Raw genomic sequence first — 25,621 nt, 5'->3', positions numbered from 1 at the left:
GATCCTACCGCCCTGTCCGTTCCTTTTGGAGAATTCCTAGGGACTTGAGGTATATTTTCTACTAGGTTCTGATCCTAGTGAAAATATTTTGCAAGTTCTTTAAATAAAATTCAGTGAAGCCCAAATGAAGAGCCCTGGATGGAAAGAGTGAGCCAGCAAGGCCAGACAGAGCTACCAAATCCGACTTTCAGCTTTTGAGTAGAGGCATGTGAGAGCGCTTCTGGGAGCACAGGAGTAAGAAAGGCTCTGTGCCTGGTCCTGAGTCAGCGCCCGAGTCCTGCCCCACTCCTCCTGCTGGTGGCGCTCTGCCGCCAGTGCCCCCGTGGGCTGTTCTTCCTCTAACCCCACGTCCCACAGAACCTTTCAGACCTCTGGCACCTTCCCTCTCTACAGCGCCCCTGGTGTTGGGGCAGCGTTTTGGCGTCTGCGGAGGGGAAGCCCGCCAGACCCAGGTGGACCGCGTGCTGGCCATGGCTCAGCAGAGTGAAACTGCACACCGGGGAAGCAGGCTTTTGCTCTTACTGTGAAAAGAGGTCACGTTACTCTTGGGCCTGTGCCTGTAAGAATTATTATACATATTTTTTGTGATACTCATTTAATTTTGATTGGTCAGGATTGATAACAAACCTACTGCATTTAGCTGTATTTGATCTTTCGAAAGATTAAGTTTTCAGGAATTGTGAGCATTTAAACACCACCTGTCACAGAAGATTATAAAGCACACTTCTTCCTTCATTCTCTTTTCATAAGAACAATCTTTTGTATGTGTGTGGAAAGACATCAGCGATGGCGCAGTTTTCCTCCACTTCTTTGTTATTTCTGTAAATGTGCATGTGGCCTCTGATGGGAGACAAGCCCTGTGCTTAAGGGTGCTTGAAGTCGTGGTGAAGGACACCCGGTGTATCCAGGCCAGTGTCCACACAGCGCCCCGATAAATCTACAGGGTTCTGACCCCTTCCAAGTGACCGAAGACTTCGGGGAGAGCTGAGCTAGTCTGTGAAATCACCCTGTTTTCAGTTTCAAGAATAAAAAATGTCCTGTCACTTAGCAACAGTGAGCTAAGTAATTGCTGCCTCACTATCACAAAGCAGAGCGCATCTAAATCCAACCAGTGCCCACAAAGGCTACTAAATTTATCATTGTCTCATAATGAGTTCCTTTCGGATAGCAGTATTTTAAGCACTTTGATCAAAGAATATTTGTAGAGATCAGTTTCCATCACTGTGGAGCCCTGGATGTGGTTTCGTGTGTGTGTGCGTCTATTTGTGTGCATGTTGGAGGGTATGGAAATTAAGTAGCCCAGTTTAATTGGGTCAAATTTTAAATTGTAAGAAGGAAGTTATATTTGCCAGAAGTCTGAAAATCCTCCCTGAAGACGGGAAGGTGTGTTACCTGGGATGCACAGCTACGTGACAGAGGTGCATGCTCTCTGGCCTTGACTTCTCCCTGGACGGCTGAGGATGGAGGGCAGGCCCCTGCTGGGGAGGCTGGGAGGGGCCTGCTCAGAGGCCCTGGTGTCGCCCTCCCTGCTGGCCCACTCCCCTGACTCCTCCCTGTGGCTCTTGCTCTGTGACAGCTGCGTGTGGCGGGAACCTGACCGGCCCCTCGGGAGTCCTCCTGTCACCCAACTTCCCACAGCCCTACCCCCCGGGCAAGGAGTGCGACTGGAGGGTGAAGGTGAGCCCGGACTTCGTCATCGCCTTGGTCTTCAGAAGGTACGCACCCCACCCCAGAAGTGGGCCGGCAAACGCCACCTGCTTCAGCGCCTGCCAGTGACTGACTCCGCCCGAGCCAGTCCTAGGCTGCTGTCTCAGGCGTGCCCCAACCACGCACACGGTGACACGACTGGAAGTGTATTACGTGTTTAGGGGCCTTCCACTTGTGAAACACATGAATTAATTCTAGATGACTCTGATCTGTCACACAGCTTGTCCCATAGGAGAAGGCTTCACTTACAGAATATTCAAAAAGTAAACAAATACGATATAGATTTGCTTGGTATAATTTCTCATCACTGCCTTCTGTTTTCCTAAATGTGCATTGGTGAATTCATGTCATGCTGTGTTCTCTGACATCCTCAAGGGCAGCACTAGTACTATCATCAAGGTGTTTAGGACTCAATGATGCTTTGGAATTTGGTTGCTGAAAGGTTTGAATTACTAGATATGTCTTAAAGGTATGCTAGCTTGCTCCTGCTAAACTAGATGATACAAGGTCAGTACGAGGTTTGTTTTATAAAACAGGATCTATAATACACTGCATATTAATGTATAGCAGGTGATAATTGAGTTCTTATGGAATCCCAAGGTCTTTTCCAATGTTATGCTTTGATTTGGGGGCTAGATGGATGTGCTGTGCTCATAGGGAGGTCAAGGAGACTCCTCCATCAACCTCTGAGCAACCCAGACCAGCCAGGCCTAAGTATACTGATTTGTCTGCAGTGTAATGGGTTCCCTTCCCGGGATCTTTGGGTCATATCCAAGGCCCAGTGTGATCGCCTTCCTCACTCTTCTGGATGAGACGTGAGGCAGTGTCATTTTGAGGACCTGCGGTTATGCTCAAGGAGATTGATTAGCCAGCATTCCCTGAATTTACTGAAGTGCTACAGACTTTCCAGATGGTGGTGCTCTGATGCCCTCACACTGTGTGGTACACAAAACCAGTGAGCACCCATCGGCTGTGTTGCTAGATAGCACAGTGGCATTTGTTAATGCTTATGTCTAGTAAGTAGCATGTTCCTTACAACCAGCAGGCAGATCTGGCTCCTGAAGGTTAAAAGGGAAGTCACAATCAAAGTCCTGCTGGTGACCACAGAAATCCAAGGACAGGAATTTCCCACCTTCCCTTGTGATAGGATGCTCATCAGTGTTCCTACAGTGCAGCTTGGCTGATGGTATATGAGGCAGCTTTATACCAGAATTCTTTTACACCATTTCACTTTCTGGAAAAGTCTGGAGTGGAGGATCTTAATTCCCTCCCACCTGTAAGACTCCTTGAGCCATTAGCTCAAGAGGTCACAGTCCTGAACCTTCCCTCTGATCTGGTTCGTGTCCGAGTGCCCAGTGGGGATTTAAAGGCCAGATCTATATGGTCGAAAGCCAGATCCTGGGTGAGAAGGAGGCTGCTCAAGGAGCCAAATGGGAAGGGCCCTGTGTGCTGACATCAGGGCACGGTCTACAGGGATAAGTGATAAAATGTCCCTCCCCAAAGGTGCTGCTGGAATGGGGTCCCCAGGGCCTCCCACTGGGCTGCGTCAGGTGAGCTGCCCAGGGAGCAGGAGACTCTGGAGCTGCTGACAGTGAAGGGGAGGATTCTGGGAACTGAAGGACACAGGCTCCAAGGGCCATGCTGGAGCTTGGGCCTGGGGGAGGGAGGGACCTTTAAGCGCTCTCCTGCAGACTAGGGGCTCAGTTAAATTCGGTTCAAAGGCTTACTACGTCTTGGGCCTGGCGTTAGGGCTTGTACATAGGTGTAGCTCTCATAGGTACAAATAAAACAGGTTTTAATACAGGGAGCCATAATGAATTGTATAATAGATCTATCTTCAGACTTCCATGCATGAACTCTTCTGTATTTTTAAAAAGAGACCAGGTGGGATGTTTTTTCCCTGTGTCTGGTTGTATTTTCAGTGTTCAATATCCAATCTATAATCATTATTAACTATGCCAATGTTGGGGATGGAACATGACCCGATTCTGATAACACCCTTGCAAAGTATTTTAAGTAAAATTATCAACTCAATAAAATTCTACTAGGTCAGTTCGGCTCCTGTTAGCCCCCAAACTTGGTCACTCCTCATTACTTCATCCACCCTAACTTCGGGGGAGACCTTCTGCCTCCACTCACCTTGACTTTCAAGACAGACAGAGCCACTTGGGCAGCACATGTCCTGTGATTACAGAAGTCTTGGTCCTCAGTCAGCTGCAGCACAAATCCTTCCCAACAGAAAGAACAGAGCATGGGAGCTTCTGAGAAGAGTGCTTGTTACAGACAGAGCGCCCTGTGCAGAGCAAGAGGAAGCGCCCAGGCTGCTCACCGCCTGCCCCAGTGCCTCCTTCGGATTATCATCCTGGTTGCAGGGAGTTCGGACACTGGCCGGCGTGGTTGCCTGGGGAGCCCCTGGGAGCTCGGCTCATGGCCCAGCTCGGCTTCACCCCAGGTGTCAGACAGCACATCCTGCAGGGCTCAGGGGACCCTGTCAGTGTCACTGTGGTTGGATGCCATGCGATATTAGAGGAGAAGAGGAAGAGGTGAAGGGAGAGAGTGAGAGAGAAGGCACTGAACACCCAGTAGCGGTGAAACGAGACTTTACAATGGAGATTCCCCATTACAGGGTCTATCGGTATCTCCTGATTGATTTATCCAAGGAAGTAGTGAAAATTCATTGTAAAGTAAAAAAAAGCAAACAAAACAAAATATGTACACATTTTAAGAATACATGGCAATACAAAGGATACATTTATTTAACACTAAAAATATTCACATAAAAATAACATATCCGTGGAAATTTATTCCTTTGGAGCCCAGTTCTTGCAATTTATATCTCATTATCAGACTCCTGTGTCCAGAGAAGAAACATACCTGTGCTACAGTGGTTCATTTTCTTTTACCCATCCTCCAAATTGTTTGTATTAGATTGAATGTTAAGGTCAAAATACTAAGGTATTTATTACAACCGCTATTGCTATGCAATATTATTATTTAACTTTTTGATTGCTTTAATTATCAAAAGTCTTATTAAAAATCAAATAAAATCATTTTGTGTTTCCAAAGCTTAATCCTCTGGAAGACGCAGTGAGGCCATCAGGTGCTCACACTGGATGTTCTTTCCTTTCAGCTTCAATATGGAGCCCAGCTACGACTTCCTGCACATCTACGAGGGTGAGGACTCCAACAGCCCACTCATCGGGAGTTTCCAGGGCTCCCAAGCTCCGGACAGAATCGAGAGCAGCGGAAACAGCCTTTTCCTGGCATTTAGGAGCGACGCTTCCGTGGGCCTGTCAGGGTTCGCCATTGAGTTTAAAGGTAGGCCCTGTGGGAGCGGAGCCTGTGTGCAGGCTGTATGGGCAGGGTTGCTGGTTGGAAGCTTTGTCCTCGGTGAGAGTGGGATCCGGAGTAACTCACGGCACAGGCACGCTGCCTGCGCGCTCTGTCCGGGGAGAGTCCGCCTCTCCAGGAGACCACGTACTAAGCACATTCGTCTGCCTCAGCTGGAAGAAAAGGAGATGGAGATTTGGTTTTTTGCAAATCCATTGCCATGTACAGATAAATTATGGTTTGCATAAGGAATAAGTTGATGGCATCTAAGAATTATTTTAAAATTTATTTAAATGTCCTCTGATTTGTTTCTTCAGGATGACTAAATCTGAATACATCTCCCCAGCTTAGTTTGACTTGATAGTTTTCACTGTGGACTTGCCATGGGCTCCCTGTCTGCTCCTGTGGGTTCTATGAGGGTGAGGGTTGGCAGGGAACCCTTGGCACCTCTGACCTGGTGTAGGCTCAGCCACCCCCTACCAGTAATGTCCAAGTAAAACACTCAAACCTAACACAAAAACCGCCCTAAACTAAAAGTTTGTCTTTTGAGTCCATAAAACAAAATTGTTCAAATTTATTTCTCCTATGAATAATGAAAATACCAGACATAATATAAAGAATTAGGGCAGGGTTTTAACAAAATACCAACTCACAATAATTAATATTTTGTCAAAAAATTGATGAAAATTTATCTCAACTTTTGAGTTCAATGTGTAAAGGAAATGTAAAGGAAAATGGATGGTACGTTTCATCTCTTTCACCTCTCCAATGGATTTGTATTTCTCTACATGGTTTTATGTAGATAATCTATTTCCCCTCAAACGTCAAAATCTGTAAACACTTGGGTCTTTACTAAAATCGACAATAAAAACATCCCAGAGCTCACCCCTCATAGGAGGGTCCCATGCCTTCTGACAGAAGGTTCACTTTCATGAGTAGGAAGAGCCAGTCACAGCATTAGCCTGTCACCAGCTGGCCTTTGCACCGACAGGAAATCCCTGAAACACACATCTGAGACCTGGGCTATTCTATGTCAGCCAACAACAAAACAAAGCAAAACCCAGCAGACAGACAGAGACAAGGCACCTCCCTCCCAGTGTGGGTGCCAGGCTCTGTGTACTGAGCACCTCATCCCCCTGGGTAGCTCAGGTGAGTCATTCTGGGTCATGAGTGGAAGCTGTGTGAACTCCCCAACGGGAGCCCGAAGCCCCGCTACCTGCTCTGCACTCTGGTTCTTTGGTGAACGGTACAGCCGTGTAAAGAGGTGTTGCAGCCTTTAATGTTTAAGTCACCCATCGAGTCCGTGAGAGGAGTCCCAGGGAAGAGCAGCACCTCCGCCCTGAAATGGCAGGCAGAGATGGTGCCCCCGCAGCCAGCCACATGAGCAGTGAGCAGCTGCCAGGCTCCCCTGGAAGGGAGACGCCAGGGAGGTCACACCGTGCAGGTGCAGCTGCCCATGTGACCCGACCTGGCGTGGCTCATCTGTGGCTTCCCCTGCAGGAGTAGACAGCTGTGTCCGTAAGTGGAGAAGACAAGAACAGCGAGAAAACACACCACGTTATGAAGTCGTCTAATTAGGAAACAGCACAAATTGTAAGCAGGAAAGGACCCATGATTTATCACCAAACATCTGGAACTGACAGCTCAGTAAATGGAACCAAAACACGAGATGCAGTTCCTTAGAAGAAAAGACTGCTGCCAGGCTCTGAATCGGTGGCATGAGCTGAAAGCGCCAGGAGTGGCATTTCACCAAGCAGCATCCCCCAGGGAAAGTTGTAACACCTGAGGTCATGGTGAGCCAGGAGGCCACGGCCCGCACTGATAGGAATATGCTGAGGAGGCCTGTGGTTAGTTACAGGGAGAAAGCCAGGAGCCAGACAGTGCTGGTGACCAGGGCTGCTCCACACAGGGCGCCAAGTGACTGGACAAACAGTGTGACGGCTCAGCTGTCATAGTGTCCACAGCTTTATGTGTTTACACCTTCTTTGCTTCAAGTGAATGCTCTATGTTCTACCTGGAACTTCAGGCTGAGGCAAAGAATGACGAGAACATCACTTACCACTTGAGTCAGGTTTCAGTCTGACTCTCAGAGCCTGGGTCCCCACGTACTGCAGTCCTGCTGAGGCCAACAAGAGCAAACCAGAGGGAGCAAGAAGATTTCCACAATTATATCTACATAATTGATCAAAATATGTACATAATCCATGCTTCCTCGAGTATAATAAGAGATCATAATGGATTTATACATATATATTATGTTTAGATACAACACTTCTTATAATAGATTGATGGAATGATCACCAATGAGATCTCCATTTGGCTGATGTTGATACATCCATTGTTAAAAATAAAACTGAAGGAGTTCCGGTTCCTGCCCAGGGCACGGTGAGGTTCCTGGAGTGGCTTGGAGCCCCACCTTCATCTGGAGCTCCGCTTAGACGTACAGGCACCTGCTAGGCCCAATTCCACCCCCCCACACCTTCCGGCTCTTCTGCTACCTGATCCCTCACGACAGAGGCACAGGGGATTATACTTCACATAGTTAAATGTGATAGATTAATAACTACCACAAATTGTCACTTTCTAAGCTGCGCTTGATGCTGTGGTATTGTTGATTGTAACATTTAGCCTAACATGTTGTGATTGATCTAATCAGTTTTCCTTCCCGGTATTAGTAAAATAAAATAGCCTCAGAGTCATTAGAGCCTCAAAACCTAAACACAAGCTAAATCTGGAAGACACCTCTGAAAAGCAATCATTCCACAAGGGTTTTAAACACAAGCAACAAAGATACTTGCATTAAGCAATTTTGAAATATCAACCCAGGAATTAAACCAAAGACAGTACCAAAAACAAAAATGAGAAGACAGTTAAGCAAGGCACAAACGCAGGCTTCCAAACCACAAAAAGGAAATTCTGGGGGAAATGAGGTGGAAAAGTCGGATAATCAACCAGCTGGACACCCTGAACTGATAGCACAAGAAGTAACAAAGCAGATGCATGAGGCTCTAGAAAAATTCAAAGCAGAAATAATCTCCCAGATAAATACAGACATGGTGAGTAGACTGAAAGACATGATTAGAGGCTCTAGAGCAGAAACAGACAAGAAAATAGATGAGATCAGAAACATGCTGAAAGCCATGAATGCCCAGCATAAGAAAGAAATGGAAACCATGATCGCCCAACATAAGAAAGAAGTGGAATCCATGAAACAGATTCAAACAAATATTCAGGAGATTAAAAACTCCATTGAAAGCATGCAGAGCAGACTAAGAGAATTTGAAGACAGAATATCAGATATAGAAGACAGGATCGCAGTTAAGGACCATGAAAACAGAGATTTCTTAAAGATAGTAAGGGACCATGAGAAATCAATCCAACAGCTGCTAGATGATGCAAAGAAGAATAACATAAGACTGATAGGAGTCCATGAAAAAACAGGAGAAAGTACAATTGACATAAAAAAACTGTTCACAGAAGTAATAGTAGAAAACTTCCCAGACAGAGGTGGAGAATTGGACACACAGATAAGTGAGGCATATAGAACTCCACCCAGCCACGATCAGAAAGAATCTACACCTAGACATATAATAGTCAAGATCCCAGAAACCCAACAGAAGAACAAAATTCTACAGGCAGTTAGAGAAAAGAAACAAATCACCTACAAAGGAAAGCACATCAGAATCACGGCAGATTTCTCAATCAACACAAATCCTCAAATCAAGGAGACCCTGGAATGAAGTATTTGAAGCCCTAAAAGAAAATAACTTCCAACCTAGACTGTTGTATCTGGCAAAATTATCTTTCAAAATCGATGGGGAAATTAGATACTTCTATGACAAAGAACACCTGAGAAATTTCATGAACACCAAACCAGCACTCCAAACAATTTTAAGCAATATCCTAGAAAAAGACAATGAGGGTCACAACTTCATGAGGGCCAACAGAGAGAAGACACAACATAAGGCAAGGCACTAAAAGGAAAGGGGGAAAAATAAGAAAAGAGCCAACAACAATAAAACATCGTGGCAAGGATGAGTCAGTATCTCTCAATTATAACTATCAATGTTAATGGCCTCAGTTCACCAATCAAAAGAAATAGACTGACCGAATGGATTAAGAAGCAAAACCCAGCAATATGCTATATGCAAGAAACACATCTAACTCAAAAGGAAATTCATAGACTGAAAGTAAAAGGATGGAAAACAGTTCCCCACGCGACAGGATCCCAGAAAAAAGCAGGGGTAGCAATCTTATTTCAGACAAAGTAGATTTCAAACCACAACTAATTGAGAGAGACAAAGATGGTCAGTACATACTTGTGAAGGGAACAATCCAAGAGGAAGAGATGACAATCCTAAATATTTATTCACCAAATATGAATGCCCCCAGCTATACAAAACAAATATTAATGGACATGAAAAACCAAATAAACAATAACACAGTAGTAGTGGGGGACCTCAATACCCCACTATCACAAATAGACAGATCATCTAGACAAAAAGTTAACAAGGAAATTCTAGAACTGAACCAAGCTATTGAAGAAATGCACTTAATAGATGTTTATAGAGTGTTCCACCCCACAAAATCAGAATACACATTCTTTTCAGGTACACACGGGTCATTCTCCAAAATAGATCACATGCTAATTCATAGGGCAAATCTAAGTAAATGTAAAAGAATTGAAGTTATCCCCTGTATATTATCAAACCATAGTGCAATAAAATTGGAGATCAATAACGTAAGAAACTGCAAAACACCCACAAACACATGGAAATTGAATAACACTCTCCTGAACAACCACTGGGTCACAGAAGAAATTAAAGAAGAAATTAGACAGTTTCTACAAGTAAATGATAATGCCAGTACAACATACAGGAATCTGTGGGACACAATGAAAGCAGTTCTATGCGGGAAATTCATAGCAGTGAATGCCCATATTAGGACAACAGAGAGAACTCAATTACATAATCTAATGCAGAACCTCAAGCTCCTAGAAAAAGAAGAGCATAATAAACCCAACGCTCGTACAAGAAAGGAAATTATAAAGATCTGAGCAGAAATCAATGCAATGGAGACTAAGAGAACAATACAAAAAAATCAATGAATTGAAGAGCAGGTTTTTTTAAAGAATAAATAAAATTGATAAACTTTTAGCCAACCTTATCAAAAAAGGAAAGAAAAGGCTCAAATCCATGCAATTAAGAATGAAAAAGGTGAAACTACAACAGATCCAGCAGAAATTCAGAGGATCATCAATACCTACTTTGAAAACCTGTACTCTAATAAAATAGAAAACACAGAAGAAATGGACAGATTCCTAGACACATACAAATTGCCAAAGTTAAATGAAGAAGATATAGAAATTCTAAACAACCCAATAAGAATGAGTGAAATTGAAAATGTAATAAAAAATTTACCACCAAAGAAAAGCCCAGGTCCTGATGGGTTCACTGCTGAATTCTACAAGATGTTTAAAGAAGAACTATCGCCATTACTTTTTAAACTCATCAAGGAAATTGAAAGGGAAGCAAGGCTTCCAAATTCTTTCCTGGAAGCAAATGGTACTTTGATTCCAAAACCAGGGAAAGACTCAACCCAAAAAGAGAACTACAGGCCAATCTCCCTAATGAACATAGATGCAAAAATCCTCAAAAAGATACTGGCAAACAGAATACAGAGGGTCATCAAGAAGATCATACACCCTGACCAAGTCGAATTTATCCCAGGGATGCAAGGATGGTTCAACATCCGTAAATCAATAAATGTAATACATTATATTAACAGAGTCAAAGACAAAAACCATATGATCATCTCAATAGATCCAGAAAAGGCATTTGACAAAATCCAACACCCATTCATGATAAAAAAAAACCCTACAGAAAATTGGAGTAGAAGGTCTTTATCTCAACCTGATTAAGGCTATCTATGAAAAAGCCAACATCATACTAAATGGTCAAAAACTGAAAACTTTCACACTAAAATCAGGAACAAGACAAGGATGCCCACTATCACCACTCCTGTTCAATATTGTTCTGGAAACATTAGCCATAGCAATTAGAAAAGAGAAAGAAATAAAAGGAATAAAGTTAGGAAAGGAAGAAATGAAACTGTCATTATTTGCTGATGATATGATACTTTACATAGAAGACCCAAAAAACTCAGTCAATAGCCTTTCTAGACATAATTGACAGATTCAGTAGAGTAGCTGGATAGAAGGTAAACACTCAGAAAACAATAGCCTTCTTATACGCAAATAGCAGACCCATTGAGAGAGAAATTCAGGAAAGAATTCCTTTTACAATAGTATCTAAAAAATGAAATATCTAGGAATCAACCTAATAAAGGAAGCCAAAGACCTCTACACTGAAAACTACAGCACTCTGAAGAAGGAGATTGAAGAGGATATAAGAAAATGGAAAGATATCCCTTGTTCGTGGTTAGGAAGAATCAATATAGTGAAAATAGCCATACTTCCAAAACTACTATATAGATTTAATGCAATACCGATTGAAATTCCAACAATATACTTCACAGACCTAGAGAAAACAATCCAAAAGTTAACTTGGAAGTAGAAGAAACCTAGAATAGCGAAAGCAGTTCTGGGCAACAGAGACATGGCTGGGGGTATCACAATCCCCAACTTGAAACTATACTACAAAGCTACTGTGATAAAAACCAGCATGGTACTGGCAAAGGAACAGACCCAAGGATCAGTGGAATAGATTAGAAGATGCAGAAATAACTCCAGACACACTCAGCCACCTCATCTTTGACAAAGGAGCCAACCACCCTCATTGGAGGAAAGATAGCCTATTTAATAAATGGTATTGGAAAAACTGGATTTCAGCCTGCCAAAGATTAAAACTAGACCCACACCTATCACCATGCACTAAACTAAGATCGAAGTGGATTAAAGAGCTAAATATCAAGACAGAAATAGTAAACTTGCTGGAAGATAAGTTAGGTAGAACTCTCAATGACACTGGCATAGGAAAAGACTTTATGAACAGAACTTCAGTAGCACGGGAGCTAACACAAAGAATTAACAACTGGGATCTCACCTTATTAAAAAGCTTCTGCACTGCAAGAGAAACTACCAACAGAGCTAAGAGACAACCTACAATGTGGAAAGAAATTTTTAGCAGCTGTACCTCAGACAAAGGTCTACTATCTAGGATATGTAAAGAATTGAAAAAAATCAGACCCCCCAAATTCAAAGACCCAATTCAAAAATGGGCATCTGAAATGAACAGACATTTCTTAGACAAAGAAGTAAAAGCAGCAAATAAGCATATGAAAAAATGTTCAACATCACTGGTCATTCAAGAGATGCAGATGAAAACAACACTGAGATTCCACCTCACCCTAGAAAGAATGGCTCCTATCAAGAAATCAATCAAGCAATAACAAATGCTGGTGGGGGTATGGGGAGAAAGGAACCCTTCTCCATTGTTGGTGGGAGTGCAGACTGGTGCAGCCACTGTGGAAATCAGTAGGGAGATACCTCAAAGAACTAGGCCTAGAGGTCCCATTTGACCTAGCTATCCCCCTGCTGGATATCTTCCCCAAAGAATTAAAAGAATTATACCACAGCGATATATGTGCACCCATGTTTACAGCAGCACAGTTTGTAATAGCTAAAGCTTGGAAACAGCCCAAGTGCCCACCAACTGGAAACTAGATAAAGAAGATGTGGTTTTTTTATAAAATGGAGTACTATTCAGCCATAAAGAATGAGAAACTAGAGTCATTTATAGCTAAATAGATGCATATTGAGGCCGTATTCTTAAGTGAAATAAATAGGACATACGTGTAAATACCAAATAGTAGCTCTAGTGTGAGAAACTGAAAGTGTAAATAAGGATGAAAATGATTAAAATGAATAATTGATAATTTGAAATAAGAAAAGGTTCAAGGGTTTGGGGGTGGGAGGAGGGGAAGGGGAAAGGGAAGAAGGAAAAGGAAAAATTATGAGAAAGAAAAAAAAATGGAAACACAGTCTACGTAAATAGGGAGGGGTGGAGGGGTGAAGGGTGCACAGGTAATGGGGAAAAAAATAAGAACTGAGATACATCATGTACAGGTACAAGCACCCAATGATAAATGTAAACATACTGTATACCTAAAATGTACTAATTAATATATAAAATTTTAAAAATAAATAAATAAAAATAATACTGAAGGGCCGGGGATTTATCTCAGTGTTTCCGCTGGCTGCCTCGCAAGTGCAAGGACCTGAATTCAATCCCCAGTACCAATACATACATACATACATACATATGTACATACATACATACATAAATACTGAAAATATTGAATAAATGCAGTTCTCAGGCCTCTTGTTCCTCTTGCAGGGTATGTTGGTTTTATTTTTTTTTATTTTCTTCCCCTTCTACTTTGCATTCTCCATCCTAGGCAATGGGGCACCGCAAGGCCCCCAAAGATACTGCACTGACATTCTCTCATGCATGCGGTATAGTCCCTAGGTGGAGGGGGCTCCTTCCAACACCAGCTCAGGGGGTTAGTGGGTTGAGTGGATGATAGGTAAATGGTCAACAGAAGGCAATAAAACTGACCCAAGCACTGTTGATCTCAGCTCCCCCTGGATGATAGCCCTACTTCCTCTTGTAGTCTTCAGAAGTTACTGCGTGTACATATTTAACCCTAATTTTATGTAAAGAATAAGAGATTCATACAGAAATTTTTGTCAGGGTATACAGTTGTCAAACCAAAAAGAAAAGAGATAAAACCTTAGTTTTTATCCACTTTGAAGCTATCCGTGAGCCTAACTTGAAATCAATAGCACTATTGTCATACACAATACTACATGGGTTTTCAAAACTTTATCATACTCATTTAGTGACATTTTGTATAGTTGTTAAAATAGAAAATGAAAAAACATTAAGCCTTCCCACAGGTAACTAGAATTGATGGTGTAATAGGGAAAGAAAGCCCATTTCGTATCTGTATTTTGATAAGGGTTGTTTCTCAGTGTAGTTGAGACTGAATCCCCATCTGACGGCCCAGGGTGGGGCAAGTCCCCACAATGAGTGTTTGTGGAGTGGCTCCACCTCCAGAGTGCTAGGCCCGAGCACCTCTCAACCTGCAGAGGAAGGAGAGGGGTGTACGGCCACCCTCAGCCCACTCAGCCCAGCGCGGGGCCCCAGGGCCGCTCAGCAGTTACCATGGAGACTGGACAGCCCTTGAGTGAGGGCTGGATCCAGACACCACTCCAACCGCACCAGTCCTAAGAGTGAGCTTCCTGCTGAACTTGGCAGGCTCCAGCACCCAGTGCGCAGATCACAGAGCAGCAAAAGGCTCAGAATGCCCTTCAGGGCTTGTGCTGGGTCTAGTATCGCTATGAAAAGTTTCCCTTAACATCCACAATTAAGGCATTTTCCCTTTTCGAAGCCTAATCCTCCCATCTCTTCCTGAGGGCAGGAGGTGGTTCCATGTGGGTGTGACTTAGGTACACAAGTCAGAAAATGAACCTCGATTTTCCTTGAAGCTGCTAATGAGATTGGGTCCTAATACCCACAGCCAAAACAAGGGTGAGTGTATAAAATATAATATTGTATCATTTGTATCAGGGTGAAAATAATTCAGTATCAACTCCTTAGTAAAGTGTTATTTTTAAAGACTGATTATTAACAGGAATTTCCCATTTTTACTTAATCAATAGGTTAACTTAGTCATTAGCCAGTCAAATATTTTTGAGCATTTTCCTATGTAGAGCACTGTGCTAAGCCCTACATGAACAAATCACCAGACAAAAGCAAGAGAAAAGTACAGCATCTTTCACGGAGTTCTCATTTATTTCTTATGCAGAGAAGCCACGGGAGGCTTGCTTTGACCCCGGGAACATCATGAACGGCACCAGAGTTGGTACCGACTTCAAACTGGGCTCCACGGTCACCTACCAGTGCGACTCTGGCTACAAGATCGTGGAGCCTTCGTCCATCACCTGCGTGATTGGGGCCGACGCGAAGCCCTCCTGGGACCACATCTTGCCCTCCTGCACAGGTGGGTACTGCCTGGGGCTTGGCACAGGGCCCTCAGGAGCAGCTCCATGAGCCAGGGCAGTGCTGGGAGCAAGGCTGGCAGGTTGCAGCAGTTGACATCCGTCCCTCAGTTACCGGGCCTGCCCTAGGCTCTGCTCGCGGGCTCTGGACAGATGCCTCTCCCTTTCACCAAGGTGTCTGACACTTTTCACTTCTGTATTTGAGGCCCGAGCTACCTGAGAGGTACGAATTGACATTTTCTAACTGCTTCTCTCTCAAGAAATAGATCAATAGATAGCTTGATAATGACCGATTGATAGATGTGTAAAGAGAGAGAAAAAAGGAAAGGAAGAGAGGAAGATTTAAAAATACACATTTTGAATTGATGCATCATTTTTACGCAGAGTATGGTTTGTAAAACTTCGTAAAGGCTCCCTTATTAACGTAAAATGAGCCTTTAAGAACAGAGCGAAACTCAGCTCTCTGGGGACAGAGGTCAGAGAGCAGCTGCCCTTGTGGTGACCTGCAGGTGTTGGAGACATCCTGGTGTTGGCCTGGCTGTGTTGTATTCCAATGCCTTCCTGGATTTCCAGCAGGTGATGGCCCTCCAGAGCTGAGCCTCAGAGGCTCCTAGGTAGGCACTGGAGAAACAGGGCTGTGTCCACTCAGTTAGAACCTTCACTCGCCTAGTATGAGCAAGGCCCTGGGATAGAGGCACAAAACAAATTAAATAAATCATTTCTGTAAGGTAGAAATGCATGTTGTATCCCAGAAAAACATGGTTTTCTGGGTTATTTTACAATGCACTAAAGGACCAGTTCAGTTCAATAAATTGAATTTAGGAAAGGAATGTGTTTTCCACCTCTCTAATAATGTTGCTGGTGCCCTCTGATCAAATAAGGCTTTAAAAAATGAGCACATGAAAAATCAAAGCAAACAAACACACGAGACCTAATTTACCTGTACCTTCTGCTATTCCTGTGCTTAAATCCATCACCCCCGACCCCCAGGGCATTCAGTTTGGGCGTCTTCTCTGGCAGGACCAGCACTGCCAGATAAAGGAGTAAGAGCTGAATTGAGATTTCTAAGGCATTTCTAGTCAATGAATGGATAAAGTAAATTTTGTTGAAAAGGTCTACCTGTCAGTCGGCCAGTTCTTCCGTCTTTTACCCATAGCAGTAAAGACAGGAACTTGTTACTGCTTTTCTTGGGCAGAAGACAGGTGAATCCAATGACAGCCGCTTGTAGCAAGCTCCCCTGCAGGCTTAGTGACCCAGGCTGACTGTCCCTTTGCTGTGTCCTTCAGGGGTGTGGGCACCCAGCTGTGTTTCTAATCCGATGTAAAGGCCTTGGAGGTTATGTAAGAGGACCAGGGTACTGGAGAAAAAACAAGGATGGAAAATTCAGGAACAACCATGAGCCTGATGAATTGTAAATAATAACACTAAGGGAATTTACTTTGCACTGTATTCAAATGTAATTTGAATCTATGGAAGGGTGGCAATACTTTAGCCACAGAATAAACATGAAACAGTGAAGTCCTATTTGGGCAAAAAAAGATGAGATCAAATTTTGAATCAAAGATTGTTATTTTTCCATGTCTGAAGACCTGTGAATTCTAGCATGGGTGTTTGTTGTTGTTGTTGTTGTTATTGTTATATTCTTGATTTTGATTTACAGTAATCAAAACTCAGAAACCATGGAACCTGGCATTCTGTTTATATGCCCCAGGCATCTGGGGTGGAGGTGCTGCCCAGCAGTTTCTCAGGATGTGCCTGGGCAGGGGTCCATGTCTGTGGTTGCTCACAGTGTTATAGAATTTAAGAAACAAGAGAAACCACAGGAGGAAGAGGAGGATTTATTCCAGGATTTTAGGTGCGCACCACCTCAGTGAACTGGAGTCCAAAGGCTGAGCCTAGAACAAAGAAAGGGCTCTAGTTTTATACATGTTGTCAAGGAGGAGTGGGTCTCCCTAGGGACATGAAACCTGGGGACAGAAGCTGAACAAAGACAGTTAGCCAAGTTTGTGACAGTTTTGTAACTTAGATATCTTGGTGTATTTGGTCAGGTAAAAACAGGATCTTATGAGAACAAGAGGTTGTGGAACCTTATTTACAGGGACAAAGTTACTAATTTTATTTTTGACAGGACAAAGAACAATAGTGTAAGGAAGGGGAAGTCTAGGGGGATTTGCTTAGCCTGGGGAAACTTGCTTTGTCTTTTTTGGTAAGTCTTGCTTCAATAGCAGTGTGACGTTGGGAGTCTTGCCTTATTTTTGAGCATTTTGATGGTTTCCATATGGTAGGGCACAGGCCGGGCTGGTCCAGTCTGCTTAGCTTTATGAGTGTGCTCTGTCCTGGTGATTCTGTCTGTCGCCTACAGCCTTTGTCTCTGGGTTTGCTGTGGAGTTGGAGCTGAATTGCAGTGCCCAGTGTCCATTTCGTGGGCTCAGTGGCTCTGTGGCCCATCTTGTTCTCCACACACTCAGTCTGATAGCCTTTGGTTGCCTCATATGGATGGGGCAGAGATTCCACTTAACAAAATGGATGCGTGGTCCCTTTCGATCATCTACGTGACCTCTCCGGCCTGTCTTTATTCAGTTAGAAAATGCTTTAATAGGCTGGCACCAGACAGTAAACTGACATATGCTTATTCTTCCTGTCATTCCATTAATATAAATTAACTTTAAACAGGAGAAGGATTGTGCCTGCTTCATAGTTTAACACAAGAGCATGGAAATAATAATTATTAGTAGTTCAATGAAATAATAATTAAATGAAAACTCTCCATGTATGCTTATCAATTTCAAAAGCATTTGGCTGAGTCTGGAATGTATTCTGTAGCTTTGGTGCTTAGCCTGTCAATCTGAGAAGGAAGTCTGGACCTAAGCATGATCCACCAAGGCAAATAAAGACCAGAAGGCCAGTTTTCCTTCATTTCATTTAGACTTTCTTTTACTATTCTGTTGTCACAAGATAGCGCTCTTTTATTCTACCCCCAGACAAAGCAAATCTTTGTAGTTTTACCTTAAGAAATAGGTCAGAAAATGTCCTTGATTAGAGTGTTTCCCATTCATGAAATTCTCACATCAAAATGTTGGCCCAGCGATAATATTTTCCCCCACTTTTCATTCAAACTTCTTGTGTCAAATTTGAAGGAAAAGAATTGTTTGGCTGGGAGAGAGGTATTTGCAAAATGATCTACTTGAATGTTACAGGACTTGGGAAAAATAAAATGAATTTCCATTCTTCATTTCTAGTTATTTTTAGAACTTTGACCTTCAAGCTTTCGAGGGGAAATAAGATAGTTCTGAAATAAGGCTGAATGAAACTGAGGCTGTCACCTCGAATCCGTCCACCTTGAAGATCAGTTTACAGAAATGTCCTCCACCTAAAGTTGAAAATAGCAATTTTCTGTTGACACTTGTGAACATGTCTGTGGGGGTGTTATAATGATAAATTTTCCTGAATTAAACATTAGCACGAGGCCTTGCTGAGTCTATTCCGTAAAATCTCTATTAGCTGGTCGTGGACAGCATCAGAGCCATCAGATCCCCAAGCTGCTGTCCTTTGACTCAGAATGGGACTTGAGTTTTCCAAGCCATGCTAAAGCAAGGATTTGGGAAAATCAGTTGATGGATCATTAAATCTCTTGACAAATCTTTAATGGGGTGCCTGCACATGGGCATTATGGTATTTCAAGGCATCCTATTAATCTTGGACATCATTCTGTCCATCAATTAGAATTTAACAGTGTGCTAATTAACATTCAAGGGGTTAAAGCCGCTATCTCTAATTTGTATTATTTTGATACTTAAAAATTGCCATATGAAGAATAAATGAGCTGTAGAAATATAAATGTTCTCAGACACTGAATTCTAACAGGGACGGTGCAACCAGGAAACCAGTTAGAGTCAGGCCACACCCAGCAAGGGCAGCTTGGAGCTGAGCAAACTGAAGGGCACCAGCCTCGATTTGCATCAGATATGTGGCATGGAAGTGCTGGTGACTTAATTCAAAAACTGAGCACGAAATCACCGCGACTCAAACGGAAGTCTATTTCTTGGTGCTTAAAGAGTGTTTTAAGCATGTATAGTAGAACATCTTCCTGTTGGTTTTGATTTTTTTCAGCAAAAACCAGGGTAAGTGAGATAATGGGGGAAATCAAGACCCAGATGTACTCTGAGACTCACACGCATGCACAGGTGTGCAATGCACACTGGTTCTCCATTGCACCCTCCATTTATCTACCACTGGATTTGCCCAAAGAGGCCCCACACGCACCACTGCTTAACAGTTACATATGCTGCTCTTTAACAGAATTTGTGCAATGTAGAGTTCAGGCCTAAAAGGCAAAATAGTACTTTTGATTCTTTCTGGCTCTTATTAGTCTCATAGAAAATAGCAGTGACCGTTCTACCTCTTAAGTTAACGTGATGATTTATGTAAAGTAGACAAGTGCAGGGACCCTCCAAGTAGTTTAATTGTTTGTCTTTATTGCAGCTATGATTTTGATAGCCGTTTTCCCAAAAGTGAATAGATTTCATTTACTGTGGTCAGCCTGCCTTTTCCTGTTCCTTTTGGCAGCAGTGCAGAGCAAGCTCTTCACTTCCGTATTCTCCCTGAGCTTTGACGAAGCCGGCGCCCCACACCCGCAGCCCCAGCCCCTTGTCTCGGCCCCGAAGCTCACTGTCTTGGCCATTTTGCTTTCAGCTCCGTGTGGAGGCCAGTACTCGGGGTCCGAGGGCGTGGTCCTGTCCCCTAACTACCCGGGCAACTACACGGCGGGTCAGACCTGCCTCTACGCCATAACTGTGCCGAAGGAATTTGGTAAGCCATTGCCTTTACTTTCTAATTGGTGCCATAGTCCTTTCAGTGCTGATTGCTCTGTCATTCAATAAATGCCCCACATCTTACTAAAAAGACAGCATAAAATAGATTGCGTTGAGGCGGGTTTCCCAAGCCTCTCCACACAGGGTCCACTACTGTTCTCTCACCACCATGATATTACACGTTCGTCTTGCTTCCCAGGAGTCTGACCCAGATGAATCACAAGGCGTGGACGTGGCCCATTCTGTCTCTCTGGGAAATAGCTGTTTTAATTGGATGCTTGTGCGTAGAGGATGATGGCAAAGTAACATGTGCTTCCGAGGTGGATGGGGCAGCAGATCCCTGTAACCCTTGCTACTTGGGAGGCTGAGGCAGGAGGATATTAAGTTGCAGCCCAAGATGACTTGCTAAGATGACTTAGCAAGTCCTTGCCTCAAAACAAAAATAATAAAAAGGGGCTCGGGACCCAAGTCGGTGGTAGAGCTCTTGCTCAGTGTGCTCAGGCTCCCGTATTCCATCGTGGTACTGCAAAGCCAGGAGCTATGGGTGAGGAGCGTGCAGTCTCTCTCTGTGCACAGCCGGCTGGTGGGTTTGGGAGTCAGAGGCCTCAGCCCCTTCTGCATCTTCAGGCTGTAAATGCAGAGTCCTGGTGGCTCCCAGTGCCTTCTCACTCTGCCTCCCCCAGCAGGTTTGCAGACTGACTCTGCGTCCCCTGGCTTCCCAAATTCTGCACTGTCCATGCCTGCCCGCTCTGCCCAGGAGGGCGTCTCCTGTGGGTCTTCCCTGAAGTAAGCCAGCCTCGCTTTTCCAGTCTCACAGGCCACTTCTGCTTTCCCAGTGGTGGAGTTAAAACCCCACCTGGCCAAGGGTTTTGTTTATATTAAGTTAGCAATCACCCATGTAGAAAGAAAGCAAATAAGAATTCTAAGGTCAGCATGTATTGGAGATAAAACATCTGAAGAAAACACAGTTTTATGCTGGGAATTCAGTTGCTGGGGAAGACACTTGCATGTGAGAAACAAGCTCTGGTGCCTCTGCTATGCGTCCACTGGCCCCTTGATCCCAGACTGAGCCACAGGGAAACCGGCCACAGCTGCCCTGCTCAGGAGCCGCAGAGGACCCATGCCTTCGCTGGACCGTCTGTATGGCAGGACTGCTCTCCACTCCCCATGAGGATCGGCCTGTCCAGTCTAAGGCTGAAGGAGGGGCAGAAGGGGATAGGACGGGGACGCACTTGGAAGCCGAGCAGGTCCGCCTCTCAGTGGACTCTGCTGAAGTGGAGACTGACTTCCAAGGGTCTTCTCTCACCCAGTGGTGACAGCACATGGGGCAGTTTCTGTTTCCCACTCTAGGCTGCGCCAGATTGTCTGAAGACCCTTATTTAACCTCAGTCCTGATTCTGTGTTAATGTAGGGAAAGACATTTTTTAACTAAATATTCAATATTTATTCAATTACTTTGACACAAATATTCCTTTTATATTTTATTAATTCAACATACTTAGCAGCCTTATTCTAGCATTATTATTCTAGCATTATTATTCTATTGTATAGCAGCCTCATTCTATTATTATAGTTTATTATAAAATTCTGTTATACGTGCCAATGAAACTATAATTTTTGTGCAGAAAAAGCTCCATTCCCATTCGAAATATTGATTATAATTTCCCATTAAGACCCAATCTGAAAGCTTTGGTGACACGAGCTTTATATGCTATCTAAAGAAAGGTCTGTTTTGGGATATAGGAGCTGTACAGGGTACTCGATAAAACCTTTCCCATCCCACTTTCCCTTTCCTGCTTCTTTCTTCTTTCCGTGGAGACCGATTGATTGATGAGCAATGAGTTCTCCAGTGGAGATGAGTACCACCACACACAGGTCTGTGCCATTCAGCCACACCTGACACACTCGTGGTGCACCATGTGGCCGTGTGCATACTGCAGCACAGAGCTTCTCTGTCCTTACCAGGAAGGAAATCCACTCCCTGTGTGCGCCACTCAAGCTCGAAAATGGGAAGTGACATTTAAGGCAGGACATCAGAGGCCCCATTTCCTCCCTTTCCATCCAAAGGCAGTGTAAAGTCTCGTTTATAAACCAAGATCGGACCACGTTCACATCTCGATAAATACTGGGACTCGCTCTTTGGGTAAAGTGGTAAAATGCATGTGGGTAAAGTGTGGGTCAGGTGTCCAGCCCTGTCCCTCAAGGCCCTGTGATGAGGGCCACTGGCCTTGCAGATAGGTCCTGTTCAGACTCAGCCACAACTGTCAGCTCCAGGATTCTGCTCTTTGTGTTCCACTTGCCATAAAACGCTTCCTTGTTAAGATTCCGACACACGCACAACGGTTCAGTTCTCCTTGTTGGAAGACTAGCAGTAATGCAGTAACCACTCCGGGGCCTTCAGGCCCAATGGCTCTTTCTTCCTACTCTGTCCCAACTCCACACTTCCGGCAGAGGTGGCGGCGTGGACACCCTTGTGCACAGCCTATCTCTCAGCACATGGGTGTGCTGTTTGCTGTGATTTGGAACCCAGGTCAGGGGCAGGAGCAGGCTTGGGGTCCACCAGGATGAGCTGGGTACCCTTTGGCTACTGACTTCCTGTGCTCTGTGTCCACATCCGGTGTGAAGACCTGGCCCAGGTCAGCGAGGAGAGCCCTGGGGCCGCCTCGGCATCTCCTTCATTCCCCTTGGTTGCTAGCATGGAGCTGGTGATTTTCTTGTAGAAAAGTAGGACGTATGTGCAGCTGTTTCACTGTTATACGAATTACAGAACTGGAGCATTCAGCCTCCAACATGATAAAAATGTAATTGATTCGGGAGGTGGTGGGGCAGGAAGGGTTTTATGAGGCATTCAGAGAGACTGTAATGTTCTCTGCCACTCCGATCTCAGAGCCTCGAGGACTTTAGTAGCCTTCACCCACTGGGAAAATCTGCCTCACTTGTCAGACCCCTTTGTGTTTTCTCGAGGAAGTATTAAAATCTCAAAGTAAAAGCTGTGTCTTAGATGTTTTTAGATGTCTATTATATATGCACACAGTACTCAGGGATGTACCTGCAGATACAACCACGATGTTAAAGTTGGATTGCTTCAGGTGTGCTTATACATTAATTTTTCCACTAGAATACTGACACAAAATTGACCTACACAGTGCCATTCATTGCTCATAATGATTTAGAATGACTGCTGTATAAGGCTTACATAAAAATAAGCAAAGGATAGCTTGCTTGTTGCTTATAAATAGATACCAGGCCACACGTTCTCCTAAATATTGTAAAGACACATTTATTGTCAATTTCACAGACATTGATAAGATTTGGACTGTGAAATATATAGTTACATTTTACTTGCAGGAGGTGTGAACATCCAACCTTATGTACCTGTAGCATAGATGAAACTGTACAGTGGACTCAAACACCCAATTCCTACAGTATCCCGCTGAATCAGGCATAGGACTGAGATTAATGGGAATTAGAATAATAACTTTTGGTGATGAGTTTTAAATTCCTCACCAGATTATCATGCTGCTTGATAACTGTGTTACTTTTCACCAAATGAAATGTCGCTAATTAATCAAAAATAAGTAAGATTCCTATAGAGATGTTCTTATACTATCTTATTGTACTGTTCATTATAAGAAAACAATCCTTTTTAAATGTTCAAATTTTACAGGAAACAGTAATTTTCTTCCTTCTGTGAAGTACTAGAAGATCAAAAAGCAACATAAAATTGTTTAATCACTGAAAACTTAGATGACAGACATTTCTTAGGATAATGATACTTTGCGGGGGTGAAACTTCTTGTTGATTTTGCTTTGATTCTGTGCCCTCTACCCCTTGTCTTCCAGTGGTATTTGGACAGTTTGCCTACTTCCAGACGGCACTCAGTGATCTGGTGGAATTATTTGATGGGACTCATCCCCAAGCCAGGCTGCTTAGCTCCCTCTCTGGGTCTCACTCAGGTAAAATTTCAAGCAATGTTTTCGTTTAATTCCATTGCACTGTGATGGAGATTAATTTCCAACTTGCCTATTTCTTTTCCTTTTTTGATGAATGAGAAATTTAACCATTGTTGAATTTGCAGGTGTGTTTGGCAAAGTTGTATTTTAGATGTTGGAGTTCAGAAGTGTTTTTATCCTGTATATAAAACACCTGGCTTTATCATTTTACTTACCAGGATTATGGAAAATATAATATTTATCTTAGTAAAAGAAGTAAATGTCAGAAAAAAGGGACAATAAGGTGTCTTCTATATTTTGTTTTTTATTCTTTGTGACTTAACCTTCCCCTTGCAGTAAAAACTTGTAACATTTTGTCCTGAGTCATTCCAAACCTGCAAAGACGTGGGTGTAGGAAGCACCCTCAGACTCAGGTGTCCACGGGGCGCTGCCTTCCATCTGACTGATGTAGCAGCTTGTGTTGCTCCCCACCACAGATGACCAGCCGCTTACCAGGCCTTGCTGTGCAGACCTACTCAGTGAATTTACCAAGTAAAGTCAACTGCGTGCGTCACAGATTTTGACCAACCAATGTTAAGATTTCCTAGTTTGTTACTATTTCCTTAGTCCCTGAAAGTCTTAAGACTTATGTTTTGTTCCTTCCTGCCAAAGTTGTGGGGAGGAATGCATCAAAGATGTGTGTTTGGAATCCTGGTCTTCAGTACTAGGCTCCCTGCAAAAGCTCTGGCCAGTTGACAGGCTCCCTGCGGTGCCTGAGGAAGGTCCTTCCCCGTTTCCTGTGTGTGCTTCATTTCTTAATTTTTATGTTTCACTGGTCCATAATTCAGAACATACTGACTGCATTCTTCATGAGGAGTTGGCACCCGTGTATAACACATCTCAATTCTTTTTACTTCTCCTCTTCCTCCTTCTCTGTGTGCACTTTAAAGAGCTAAGGGATATATTTCAGAAGACTTTTTCTGAGTCCTTCAATACCTAGAGTGAGTTTGAAGTCAAGGAAATTTTCTTAATTTGAAATAAAATTTTAGCAAGTAATGATCAAATTAAAGTAATTTAAAGTAAAAGATTCACCTGATAGTTTTACCTCCAATATTGTCGGCTAAAAATATTATTGGTCCTTTCTTGAAAAGAGCATAAATGAAACATTGGTTAGAGCTCACTTTAATAGAATGCATGAGCAAGAACAGAGTTTTGAAATCTTTATGAAATCATTATGTTTGGATCTTAAGCCCCAACATGAAATTTACTTTAAAAGCTTAAAAACTTGTGAAATTTCAAGGTAGGGCTTATTTTCCAGAAAACTATGATTTGTCCCAGTGCTGCGCATTTTCTGGATCTCTTGTTTTATCTGTTTTATTTGCAGGTGAAACGTTGCCGTTAGCCACATCTAATCAAATTCTCCTTCGATTCAGTGCGAATAGCGGTGCGTCTGCCAGGGGCTTCCACTTCCTGTTCCAAGGTAAAGGCCTGTCAGCTGCTGCTGTCTCGGCCACTGGCCCTGCCCCTGCTGTCAGACAAGCGGCCAAAAGTGTCTGAATTGCACTGGGGGTACTTAGGGAATTGCGAATACTCATATATTTATCGTAAAATGATTTCATGCAGACATTAGTTCGTCTTTTCACACTTGAATTTGTATTTTGACTAGAAGGACACGATAACATTACCCCAACACTGCCCAAGATGGGGAGATCAGTAGCACCGTGCTCACCTGCATGTCCCGGCCCTGGGTTCGATCCCCAGCATGCATAGCTCTTTACATGTTGCCAAAATGAGTGCAGATAAAATGCTTTATCTAA

General features: G+C 43.4%; 1 protein-coding gene across 5 annotated transcripts in view; it reads left to right on the top strand.

Annotated features, from left to right (window-relative positions):
- Positions 1-25,621, top strand: part of Csmd1 (CUB and Sushi multiple domains 1) — a 1,515,607-nt gene that overhangs the window by 1,301,123 nt on the left and 188,863 nt on the right. For all 5 annotated transcript variants that reach the window (XM_087210084.1, XM_021248185.2, XM_021248184.2 and 2 more), the window contains 6 exons: positions 1,577-1,715; positions 4,838-5,025; positions 14,869-15,063; positions 19,754-19,870; positions 23,715-23,828; positions 25,189-25,284. In XM_087210084.1, coding sequence (XP_087066210.1) covers positions 1,577-1,715; positions 4,838-5,025; positions 14,869-15,063; positions 19,754-19,870; positions 23,715-23,828; positions 25,189-25,284 — 849 coding nt within the window. The remainder of the gene's footprint in view (positions 1-1,576; positions 1,716-4,837; positions 5,026-14,868; positions 15,064-19,753; positions 19,871-23,714; positions 23,829-25,188; positions 25,285-25,621) is intronic.

This window comes from Heterocephalus glaber, unplaced genomic scaffold (assembly GCF_053883595.1).
Source record: "Heterocephalus glaber isolate CG9 unplaced genomic scaffold, H.glaber_assembly_v1.0 deba00001104, whole genome shotgun sequence".
Taxonomy (NCBI): domain Eukaryota; kingdom Metazoa; phylum Chordata; class Mammalia; order Rodentia; family Bathyergidae; genus Heterocephalus; species Heterocephalus glaber.
This window is presented reverse-complemented; position numbering and strand designations above follow the sequence as displayed.